The 12,774-nt window shown below is 42.8% G+C and overlaps 1 protein-coding gene across 1 annotated transcript in view; it reads left to right on the forward strand.

Moving 5' to 3' along the window:
• The first annotated feature begins 489 nt into the window (after positions 1–489).
• The window catches only part of NUP153 (nucleoporin 153), a 75,586-nt gene continuing 63,301 nt past the window's right edge, over positions 490–12,774 (forward strand). The window contains exon 1 of the mRNA XM_068557924.1: positions 490–1,100. Within this exon, the coding sequence (XP_068414025.1) occupies positions 990–1,100 (111 nt within the window). The 5' untranslated portion in view covers positions 490–989. The remainder of the gene's footprint in view (positions 1,101–12,774) is intronic.

Consider the following 12,774-nt stretch of genomic DNA (forward strand, 5'->3'; position numbering starts at 1 on the left):
GTTAGTGGAACATTAACGAAACTGTATGTATTTTCTAATTCTGCTTTAGCCTTAAAGATCATGGACATTGTCTTTTCAACCAGTTTTTTTCTTTTTATAAGGTATTGTTAGCTTCTGTCTGTGGTTTTACGATCTGCTCACTTTCTGCCCGCTTTACCAACCACGGGGAGAAGGAGACCGGGAAGGAGGTTACTCTTTTTGTGCTAAATGCCTCTTCCGAAGTCTACGTTTGCAGCGCAGAGCAATAAGTCGAACGGAACCCCTGGCTTTGTGCCTCTGCGGCGAACCGCCCATCTCCTTCCGCGTCCTGGGAATTCGCCTTCTTCCGCTGAACTACGTTTCCCAGCGGCCTGCGCAGCCGAGAGAGCAGGCTCGACCCGCCCTTCCTTCCTCCTTGCCTATCACCCGGTCGCAGCGTGATGATGCAAACTCGTCGGGCGCTGACGAGTGACGACCTTCTGGCTCACAACTGCAGCGGCGGCTTTAGCAGCGGCGGCTTTAGCAGCGGCAATAGACGCAACAGCGGCGACTGCAGGGACGACGACGACGGCTGGGCGGGCGCTGTGCGCAAAGGGGAGGGGTAGGCGGGCGGCGCCGGCGGCTTCAACTGCGGCAGCTACGGCTAGGGCGACGGAAGAAGAATCCCCATCAGCCGGCGGTCGAGTTAGGCCTAAGCAGCGCCTGGAGCCGCTCGCAGTGTCCTCTGCGGGGCAATCTCCATAGAGACGGTGACATACACAGAGGCGGGGGTCCGCGGGAGGCTGCCGGACCGGAGCCAGCTCCTCGGCCTCTGTCGCCGCCACCCCCTTCCCTGCCGCCAGCGCGCGTTCTCTCTCCGCTCCTGCTCGCAGCCCCGCGATTCCCGGTGTGCCTGTGCCCCACTGTGTGGGCAGCGCGTGCGTACTTTTGGGCTGGGGCCGGGCGGGGGGGGCTCTAAGGCCGTCTCTGCCTCTCCCGCCCCGGAGGGGGAAGCCGCGGAGGCTCACGCCATGGCCTCGGGAGCTGGAGGCATAGGAGGGGGCGGTGGCGGCAAGATCCGGACTCGGCGTTGCCACCAGGGGCCAATTAAACCTTACCAGCAGGGGCGACAACAGCACCAGGTACGGGACCCCGGCGCCGTGGGGGCCTAGCGGGTCGGGAACTGGGCGGGAGTGGACGGGCGGCGAGGGGCCCCGGCGCCCCACGTGGAGCGGACGGGAGGGCCTGAGCGGAGGCCCGAGCGAGGCGGCGGGAGCTCTGGCCGCTGGGGCGGCGACGGGAAGTGGGCTGAGACGGGCCAATCCTGCGGCGCACACGTGTGGTTCGGCCGCCTCTCCCCAGCCCGCTCCGCCTGGGGCTTTCCCCCGACCGGCGCAGGGCGGGAACAGAAATCCTAGGCCACGCTGGGCCTAGAATTCTTCCGTTTTTTGGCGGGGATTGGGGGTTTGGGGGTATTACTCACGTCCTCTCGAGGGAGAAGGAAAAAGATGTGGCTGGAGGCCCCTACGTCTGCTGTTTGCTAGTCTCCCGCGTCTCAGCGTGTGTGGGGAGGGGGCTGCCCGGAGGAATCTGCCTCCGGGGCACCCGGGGGTTGTCGGGGGCGCTGTTAGCGCGGAAAGTGGAATAACTTACAACGCGATTAATTAATTCTCCATCTCCCGGTGTCCCTCCCCGATCTGAGAGCACTGGCTTCGATTTTGTTTTGTTTGTTTGTTTGTTTGTTTCTTAACCGGCTTATAGTTAGTGGCACTGGAGCATTTTGAAAGTCCCTCTCCATACTTACGTCTCTTTTCCGTCGCGAGACTCTTTCCTCCCCACTTTTGTCCAATCCCCCCCCCCCCGCCACCCCACCCCCCCGCCTTTTATTTTGGAAGCTGGAATTGGCCATTCTGCACAGCTGACCGGGACTCCAGTTCTGATCTCACGCACAAACTATTTTAATGTTACGGGGCGTATTCTAGAAGTTTAGGTACTTTTGACACTCCAGGAATGTTGGTAGTCTTATAATCTAAGCACCCTGTGCACTCGTGGGTGTTTGAAATTATGAAAAAGAGTTTATCCTAATTGTAACTGAGACATTTGATTCTGAGACAACTCCGTTTTAAAAATTTTACTTGTTATGGGGATTGAGTAGGAATATGTTAAGAATATTCTAATAAAAGTCATAACACTTTTCAGGGATACTAAGGTAGAAGTAAGTGTGGGTCTTAAACCTATAAAAAACACAAAGGTATAGCAAAAGGGTCTGATAACTTGTCGCTTACTGTTAGGGGTAGACTTCCTAGATTGCCTTATTCTGGATGATGATGAATATTGAACACTTTAACATGTTTGGTGCTGGTGTTAAATTGTACCATTAAAAACAGAATTTTAAAAGATTTCAGAGAAATTTCTTAATAGTAAAAATTGTGGTCTGTAATATTAGGTAGCTCTCTACTTACGGTTACAGGTCTTGGCCTTACTTTTACCTCCCACCGGTTTTCCCCCGGATATATACCAAAAGAGCTTGGTTTTCAGATTCCTTTGTGAGGAGCAGGGGTACTTGCAGGCAGATTTAAGATTAGAATTCGGGTCACAAGCCTGGCCATTTAACCTAATCCTTTGGTTGAGTGGAAGTTAAACACACATGCTTTCTGTTTTTCCTGAAGAATAAATGTCTTTGAGTGCTTTCCTAGATCTCCTCAAAAGAAAGTTACTACATAAAAAAAGAAATTTGTAAATACAGAAAATTGGATGGTCTGGAAAGGAGCTCATATATTCTGAGAGGCAAAAGCCAAAAATCACACCTTATTTTTAAATGTACTTAGATAAAAATCTAATTTGGGGGAGATGATGCGTTAATAACGTAACACCTATGATCCAAATTGTCTTAGAGCTGGTATGATTTCAGACTGTGTGGTTTTGTTTTAAAGCCTGATAGTTTATCATTTCCCCCCATCTAAAGTACTTTCAGCTTTTTGCCCCACCCATTTAATTGAAAAAGAAAGTACATTTTTAGCTTTTGAATTGGATCAAAGGTGTTTGGGGGTTTCTTAATCAACACTGCAGGTATTAATATTGGCAGATACTACCAAAGAAAAGTATCCAGGAATATACAAAAGAATACTTTAAGGATTAAAAAAAAAAAATCTTAAAATAAGGACTTTCTTTAATCCTTACTGGAACTTTTGTGAACTTGTAGACTCCCTGGTTGCTGTCAGCTATCCTAGGCTGTCACCCCTCTGTTTTGCAGCAACTGCTGAGTCATCATGAATAGCAAGGAGCTTCATGACATGGCATGTTTTGTACTCATGTATTTTGATTAAATGTCCAGTGGTTTCTGGGCAAAAATGAAGCTTTTGGGTTGTGTAGTAGAGGCTTGAAAGAAGAATGAGCGATCTGGCACTGTTAGTTAATGGATGTTTGCCATTGCTTGTCAGGCCAACTGGCTTGTGCAGTCACGCAGTACCTGCGACTTTCGCATGTGTTCAACTGACTTGTAATTTCCTGTTTTGACTTATTCTGGTTTAGCTCTGCTGAGGTATACCTAAAGTTCACATTTTTTTCCTATTAACTTCTGATCTTTAAAATGGCATCTTGCTTCAAGTTGTGGAGACAAAAATCCATTGTCTTATTCAACTAACTGAAGGGTAGTAACTTAAGAATTGTAGAAGCAAAAATGAAGAACAGCACCAAATGATTAAGTTGATCATTTTCACTTGCCTTCTTTCCTACCCCCTAACTCTTAGCCCAGATGCATTTAGGAAATGGTATCATTTTTCTAGTGGGAGTGAACAGGTCAGTAAAGAGAATGTGCTTAGTTCTTGTCACCTGTTCAGTCTCCTTTCCCCTTTCCTTTTTGTGCAGATTGTCAGGCCCAGAAAGTCAGCTCTGGAGAGGTCAAGCTGCTTTTCTTAATAGCCACCACAAAAAACTTGAGCCCATGGGCAAACCAGAACCTTGCCTCTGGAAGAATCTACTGCCACCTCCTGGTGAGAAGGGAACTACTTATTTTTGCCCTTTTTTGGGGGGTGTGCTTCAGAGGTTTTGTCTTCTGGTTTGGAGCTAAGGGAATCCACTCATTTTATCTTCCTAGATGCAGTTTGTCTTACAAGTCAGTTTCTGCATTTAGCTATTTTCAACAAAGGGGGGGAGGAAACCCCTTTATCTATTCAGTAGCTTGAATCAGGAGTCTGCAAACGTTTTCTGTAAAGGACCATATAGTAAATATTTTAGATTTTGTTGCTGCAGGTTCTTTGTTTTGTTTTTATAACCCTTTAAAAAATGTAGAAATCATTCTTAGCTTGCCGCCTGTATGAAAACAGGCTGAGGGCTGAATTTGGCCCACAGACCATGGTTTGCCTAATCTTGGTTTATGTGATAGTGTAGTTTTTTTGTTGTTTTGGTAGCCTCTATATGATACTTTGTCCCAAATAACTATGTCCTGCTTGGATTCTGATGGCAAAAGAGTGTTCTCAGTTTTGAAAAGGAGGGATATTTAATGGCTGAATACTTAACTCATTCCAGAAGTCTCTGAGTAGTTTGGACTTTTATCTTTGCTTTATCCTAGATGTTTAATTAATATGGTTAGTGAAAATAGAAATGGAAATAGTTGATAGGAAAAAAATGTGCTGTAATACAGTCAGAGCCTCTGGGTTTGAATCCCTATTCTGCCAGAACTTGGACAAGTTCCCTCTGCTTAATTTACTCATCTGTAAAGTGGAAATTGTTGGGAGGGGTTAAATGAGATAATATAAGGAAAGCTCTTAGAACAGAGCCTGGCATATAGAGTAAGGACTCATTTGAAATTGTTGTGATTAAGTAGAACCTTTTGATTTAAATGTTTTATTGTATCTGAATTTTGCTGCCTCTTAGTAGAGGTATTTTTCTTTACCAAAGTTCAGTCTTTTATAGGTTTGTACTAGATTTAAAAACTTGTTTTCTGAGTGATGAGGCCAAACCTTTAAACTACCTTAAACTACATAAAAATGCATTATTTTTAACATGTTCCTCATAGAAATGCCAGTCATTTAAGTGTATAGGAAAATAAATCCAAGTGTTAAATTATTTAATGCATAGTAGGTTTTTTTGTTTGTGATGAGAGGCCCTTGTGTGTGATAGTTTATCAATTTACTCACCAGTTTTTCAGATAATGACAAAAAAGCCCAGGTGTCTCCATTTCCTGGAAAGTCCTTTGATGAGGCAATTACCTATTACTTGAAGTAAAATGGTCTGATGTCACTAATTAAAACCATTTCATTAGGCACAATATTATTGGAAAGTTGTGATGACCTCGTATTTTCAAAAATGTTTTATTTGTAGCTACTTGGCTAATGGTCATGGTTGTTTTATATATATACATATATATATTTCTCTTTTAGATATCTGTTTTTGGTTTTTTTTAAGATCTTTACTGGACTGTAATTGCTTTACAATGTTGTGTTAGTTTCTGCTGTATAACAAGGTGAATCATCTATATGTATACATATATCCCCATATCCCCTCCCTCTTGTGCCTCCCTCCCACCCTCCCTATCCCACCCCTCTAGGTGGTCGCAAAGCACCAAACTGATTTCCCTGTGCTATGTGGCTGCTTCCCACTAGCTATCTGTTTTACATTTGGTAGTGTATATATGTCCATGACACTCTCTCACTTCGTCCCAGCTTCCCCTTCCCCCTCCACGTGTCCTCAAGTCCATTCTCTACATCTGCGTCTTTATTCCTGTCCTGCCCCTAGGTTCATCAGAGCCTTTTTTTTTTTTAGATTCCATGTATATATGTTAGCATACGGTATTTGTTTTTCTCTTTCTGACTTACTTCACTCTGTAAGACAGACTCTAGGTCCATCCACCTGACTACAGATAACTCAATTTCATTTCTTTTTATGGCTGAGTAATATTCCATTCTATATATGTGCCACATCTTCTTTATCCATTCATCTGTCAGTGGACAATTAGGTTGCTTCCATGTCCTGGCTACTGTAAATAGTGCTGCAATGAACACTGTGGTACATAACTCTTTTTGAATTATGGTTTTCTCAGGGTATATGCCCAGTAGTGGGATTACGGGGTCATATGGTAGCTCTACTTTTAGTTTTTTAAGGAACCTCCATACTGTTCTCCATAGTGGCTGTATCAATTTACATTCCCACCAACAGTGCAAGAGGGTTCCCTTTTCTCCACACCCTCTCCAGCATTTATTGTTTGTAGATTTTTTGATGATGGCCATTCTGACTGGTGTGAGGTGCTACCTCATTGTAGTTTTGATTTGCATTTCTCTAATGATTAGTGATGTTGAGCATCTTTTCATGTGTTTGTTGACAATCTATATCTTCTTTGGAGAAATGTCTATTTAGGTCTTCTGCCCATTTTTGGATTGGGTTGTTGTTTTTTTGATATTGAGCTGCATGAGCTGCTTGTATATTTTGGAGATTAGTCCTTTGTCAGTTGCTTCACTTGCAAATATTTTCTCCCATTCTGAGGGCTGTCTTCATCTTGTTTATGGTCTCCTTTGCTGTGCAAAAGCTTTTAAGTTTCATTAGGTCCCATTTGTTGATTTTTGGTTTTATTTCCGTTTCTCTAGGAGGTGGGTCAAAAAGGATCTTGCTGTGATTTATATCATAGAATGTTCTGCCTATGTTTGCCTTTAACGGTTTTATAGTGTCTGGCCTTATATTTAGGTCTTTAATCCATTTTCAGTTTATTTTTGTGTATGGTGTTAGGAAATGTTCTAATTTCCTTCTTTTACGTGTAGCTGTCCAGTTTTCCCAGCACCACTTATTGAAGAGGCTGTCTTTTCTCCATTGTATACTCTTGTCTCCTTTATCAAAGATAAGGTGACCATATGTGCGTGGGTTTATCTCTGGGCTTTCTATCCTGTTCCTTTGATCTATATTTCTGTTTTTGTGCCAGTACCAGACTGTCTTGATTACTGTAGCTTTGTAGTATAGTCTGAAGTCAGGGAGCCTGATTCCTCCAGCTCCGTTTTTCTTTCTCAAGATTGTTTTGTCTATTCGGGGTCTTTTGTGTTTCCATACAAATTGTGAAATTTTTTGTTCTAGTTCTGTGAAAAATGCTAGTGGTAGTTTGATAGGGATTGCATTGAATCTGTAGATTGCTTTGGGTAGTATAGTCATTTTCACAATGTTGATTCTTCCAATCCAAGAACATGGTATATCTCTCCATCTGTTTGTATCATCTTTAATTTTTTTTATCAGTTCTTATAGTTTTCTGCATACAGGTCTCTTATCTCCTTAGATAGGTTTATTCCTAGGTAGTTTATTCTTTTTGTTGCAGTGGTAAATGGGAGTGTTTCCTTAATTTCTCTTTCAGATTTTTCAGCATTACTGTATAGGAATGCAAAAGATTCTGTGCATTAATTTTTTAAAATTAATTAATTTATTTATATTTTTGGCTGTGTTAGGTCTTCATTGCTGCACGCGGGCTTTCTCTAGTTGGGGCGAGTGGAGGCTACTCTTCATTGTGGTGCACGGGCTTCTCATTGCGGTGGCTTCTCTTGTTGCAGAGCACGGGCTCTAGAGCACAGGCTCAGTAGTTGTGATGCAGAGGCTTAGTTGGTCCGCAGCATGTGGGATCTTCCCAGACCAGGGCTCGAACCCGTGTCCCCTACATTGGCAGGCAGGTTCTTAACCACTGTGCCACCAGGGAAGCCCCTGTGCTTTAATTTTGTATCCTGCTACTCTACCATATTCATTGATTAGCTCTAGTAGTTTTCTGGTAGCATCTTCAGGATTCTCTATGTATAGTGTCATGTCATCTGCAAACAGTGACAGTTTTACTTCTTCTTTTCCAATTTGGATTTCTTTTATTTCTTTTTTGTCTCTGATTGCTGTGGCTAAAACTTCCAAAACTATGTTGAATAATAGTGGTGAGAGTGGGCAACCTTTTCTTGTTCTTGATCTTAGAGGAAATGGTTTCAGTGTTTCATCCTTGAGAACAATGTTGGCTGTGGGTTTGTCATATATGGCCTTTATTATGTTGACGTAGGTTCCCTCTATGCCTACTTTCTGGAGAGTTTTTATCATAAATGGGTTTTGAATTTTGTCAAAAGCTTTTTCTGCATCTATTGAGATGATCGTATGGTTTTTATCCTTCAGTGTGTTAATATGCTGTATCACATTGATTGATTTTCGTATACTGAAGAATCCTTGCATTCCTGGGATAAACTCCACTTGATCATGGTGTATGATCCTTTAATGTGCTGCTGGGTCCTGTTTGCTAGTATTTTGTTGATGATTTTTGCATCTGTGTTCATCAGAGATACTGGCCTGTAGTTTTCTTTCTTTGTGACATCTTTGTCTGGTTTTGGTATCAGGGTGATGGTGGACTCATAGAATGAGTTTGGGAGTGTTCCTCCCTCTGCTATATTTTGGAAGAGTTTGAGAAGGATAGGTGTTAGCTCTTCTCTAAATGTTTGATAGAATTTGCCTGTGAAGCCATCTAGTCCTGGGCTGTTGTTTGTTGGAAGATTTTTAATCACAGTTCCAGTTTCAGTGCTTGTGATTGCTTTGTTTATATTTTTTATTTCTTCCTGGTTCAGTTTTGGAAGGTTGTGCTTTTCTAAGAATTCCAGGTTGTCCATTTTATTGGCATATGGTTGCTTGTAGTAATCTCTCATGATCCTTTGTATTTCTGCAGTGTCAGTTGTTACTTCCCCTCTTTCATTTCTAATTCTATTGATTTGAGTCTTCTCCCTTTTTCTTCTTGATGAGTCTGGCTAATGGTTTATCAATTTTGTTTATCTTCTCAAAGAACCAGCTTTTAGTTTTATTCATCTTTGCTGTTGTTTCCTTCATTTCTTTTTCATTTATTTCTGATCTGATCTCTATGATTTCTTTCCTTCTGCTAACTTTGGGGTGTTTTTGTTTTTCTTTCTTTAATTGCTTTAGGTGTAAGGTTAGGTTGTTTATTTGAGATTTTTCTTGTTTCTTGAGGTAGGATTGTATTGCTATAAACTTCCCTCTTAGAACTGCTTTTGCTGCATCCCATAGGTTTTGGGTTGTCATGTTTTCCTTGTCATTTGTTTCTAGGTATTTTTGATTTCCTGTGATTTCTTCAGTGATCTCTTGGTTATTTAGTAGTGTGTTGTTTAGTCTCCGTGTGTTTGTGTTTTTTACAGTTTTTTTCCTTTTATTGATAACTAGTCTCATAGCATTGTGGTCAGAAGAGAAATTTGATATGATTTCAGTTTTCTTAAATTTACCAAGGCTTGCTTTGTGACCCAAGATATGATCTATCCTGGAGAATGTTCCATGAGCACTTGAGAAGAAAGTGTATTCTGTTGTTTTTGAATGGAATGTCCTATAAATATCAATTAAGTCCATCTAGGTTAATGTATCATTTAAAGCCTGTGTTTCCTTACTTATTTTCATTTTGGTTGATCTATCCATTGGTGAAAGTGGGGTGTTAAAGTCCCCTACTGTTATTGTGTTACTGTCGATTTCCCCTTTTATGGCTGTTAGCATTTGCCTTATGTATTGAGGTGCTCCTATGTTGGGTGCATAAATGTTTACAGTTGTTTATCTTCTTCTTGGATTGATCCCTTGATCATTACGTTGTACCCTTCTTTGTGTCTTGTAATGGTCTTTATTTTAAAGTCCATTTTGTCTGATATGAGAATTGCTACTCCAGCTTTCTTTTGATTTCCATTTGCATGGAATATCTTTTTCCATCCCCTCACTTTCAGTCTGTATGTGTCCCTAGGTCTGAAGTGGGTCTTTTGTAGACAGCATATGTTTGGGTCTTGTTTTTGTATCCTTTCAGCCAGTCTATGTCTTTTGGTTGGAGCATTTAATCCATTTACATTTAAGGAGATTATCGATATGTGTGTTCCTATTACCATTTTCTTAATGTTTTGGGTTTGTTTTTGTTGGTCTTTTCCTTCTCTCGTGATTCCTGCGTAGAGAAGTTCCTTTAGCATTTGTTGTAGAGCTGGTTTGGTGGTGGTGAATTCTCTTAACTTGCTTATCTGTAAAGGTTTTAATTTCTCTGTCGAATCTGAATGAGATCCTTGCTGGGTAGAGTAATCTTGGTTGTAGGTTCTTCCCTTTCATCACTTTAAATATGTCCTGCCACTCCCTTGTGGCTTGCAGAGTTTCTGCTGAAAGATCAGCTGTTAACCTTATGGGGATTCCCTTGTATGTTATTTGTTGCTTTTCCCTTGCTGCTGTTAATATTTTTTCTTTGTATTTAATTTTTGATAGTTTGATTAATATGTGTCTTGGCGTGCTTCTTCTTGGATTTATCCTGTATGGGACTCTCTGCGCTTCCTGGACTTGATTGACTATTTACTTTCCCATGTTAGGGAAATTTTCAACTATAATCTCTTCAAATATTTTCTCAGACCCTTTATTTTCTTCTTCTGGGACCCCTATAGTTTGAATGTTGGTTCATTTAGTGTTGTCCCAGAGGTCTCTGAGACTGTCCTCAATTCTTTTCATTCTTTTTTTTTTTAATTCTGCACTGCGGTAGTTATTTCCGCTCTTTTATCTTCCGGGTCACTTATCCGTTATTCTGCCTTAGTTATTCTGCTATTGGTTCCTTCTAGAGAATTTTTAATTTCATTTATTGTGTTGTTCATCACTGTTTGTTTGCTCTTTAGTTCTTCTAGACCCCTGTTAAGTGTGTCTTGTATTTTTTCCATTCTGTTTCCAAGATTTTGGATCATGTTTACTGTCGTTACTCTGAATTTTTTGGGGGGTTGGTTGCCTATTTTGTGTTCATTTATTTGGTCTTGTAGGTTTTTACCTTGCTCCTTAGTCTGTAATATATTTTTTAGTCGTTTCTTTTTTTTTTTGGGTGGTGCTGTATTCCTGTCCTACTGGTTGTTTGGCCTGAGACATCTAGCGCTTGAGTTTGCAGGCAGTTGGATAGAACCAGTTCTTGGTGCTGAGATGAGGACTTCTGGGAGGCCTCACTCCGATTGATATTCCCTGGTGTCTGAGGTTCTCTGTTAGTCCAGTGGTTTGGACTCAGAGCTCCCACCACAGGAGCTCGGCCCTAACCTCTGGCCTGGGAACCAAGATCCTGCAAGCTTTGTGGCACGGTAAAAAAGAAAAAAAGGAGCAGTACAGTATCAAAGAATAAAAAAGAAAATAAAATTAGAAAGATTAAAAAATATATTAGGAAAAATAAAACTGTAGTTGAAACAACTGCAACAAGGTAAAATAAAACCACAACAGAAAAAAGAAAAAAAGGGGGGGGGGCGGAAACAAGCCAAAAGGAGAGAACAATAACAAAGTATAAAGAATAAAATAAAATTAGAAAAGTAAAAGATTTATTTGGGAAAATAAAAATGTAAAAGAATCGGAACAGTGAATCAACAAGGTAAAACACAACCCCAATCTAAAAGAGGAAAAAAGAAAATAAAAAAGCCTTGGCTATGGGAGTCAAAAAAAGCTTGGTGGAGTTTAGGCGGGGGTGGAACTGAGTCAGGAGCGTAGTTTAGCGTTGGGCTGGGCCTAGGCGGGGTGACTGTTCAAGCGTGGGGTGGGGCTTCTGCTTAGGACCTGCTCGGAAGGGGTGAGGCAGCACCTCCAAAGGAGAGCCTCCAGAATGTGGAGTTCCTAGGGCCCTGGGTGAGGGTGTGTGGGAGGGGTTTAGGCCCAGTGCATTGGAGGGGGTCTCAGAGGGAGTCTCCGAGTGTAGAGGTGGGGCCCTGGGTGAGGGGTGCAGGGGCGGGGCTTGGGCTCTGCACGGCAGGAGGGAGGCTCCGAGGGCAGAGGATTAGGCCTGGGAGCCCAACAGGCGTCCTGGTGCCCAAGTGGACAGGGAAGGCCCTGGCCCCGTTCCCTTCTGTTCCTTTGTGCCCCTCCCCCACCGTCTCCCCCGTAGCCACTGGACCCGTAACCGGGGTGGGTCCTGCTGCTGTAGGAACTCCTCCCTTCCCCTAGCCACACCTCAGGGGTGCCAGTCCCGGAGTTCCGGCCTTTACTTTTGCTCCCCCTTCCCTCCCTCCCACTCACTCAGGACCCGTGCCAAGGGGCCCTCAGTGGGCAGAGGATCAGGCCCAGGATCTCAGCAGGCTCCCAGGGGCCCAAGTGGGCAGGGAAACCTGGTCACGCTCCCTTTTGATCCTCTGCCCTCCCAGTGGTTCCCCAATTTCCCCCTTCGGGCGTGGGAGCCCTTCCTCTCCCCCAGCCGCCCCTCAGGGGCGCCAGTCCCGTCCCGCCTCCACTTCTCCTCCCCCTTCACTCCCCCCATGCCCCCCGTCCTACCTGGTCGCTGGGGGTTCTTCCCGTGTCCGTGGTCCCCCACTGGTGCCTAGTAGGTGCCCTAGTGGTGAGGAGACGCGAATTCCGCGAATGCCATCTTAACTCCGCTCTCTCTGTAATATATTTTTAAAGGATTCTTCTGTGTTGCTAAGCCCAGTTGAAAGTCTTGCCACCAGATACAATTTACTATGTTTACTATTGGAAAAAGGATGGTAGAACGCCTCTTCTGTCTAAAGATATTTCACTTTCCCTGCCCGTTTGCTTGTGACTTAAGGAATACACTTTTACACCCAGTTTTCAAACAGATTGTGAAAGACAAGTGACAATATCTTGTAGAAACTTTTAGTGGATTAAATTGCTTTAGGCTTTTATTGTGTCTAGTTTGAAAGGTCTCTTAGGGACTCCTTCTCTTGTCCTTGTTGTTTGATTACTGTTAATTATCTATTAATACCACCTCTATAATGTAGATTTCTAAAATTAAGAGACTAAGCCAGGTCATGTTTCTCCTTCCTGAATTAGTGTTAGAGTCTTAAAGGACGTTGAAAATTGTGGCCAGTTGTAATTTAAAATTTTCTTAGCTACAAT

Source organism: Eschrichtius robustus, chromosome 12 (genome assembly GCF_028021215.1).
Source record: "Eschrichtius robustus isolate mEscRob2 chromosome 12, mEscRob2.pri, whole genome shotgun sequence".
Classification (NCBI taxonomy): Eukaryota; Metazoa; Chordata; class Mammalia; order Artiodactyla; family Eschrichtiidae; genus Eschrichtius; species Eschrichtius robustus.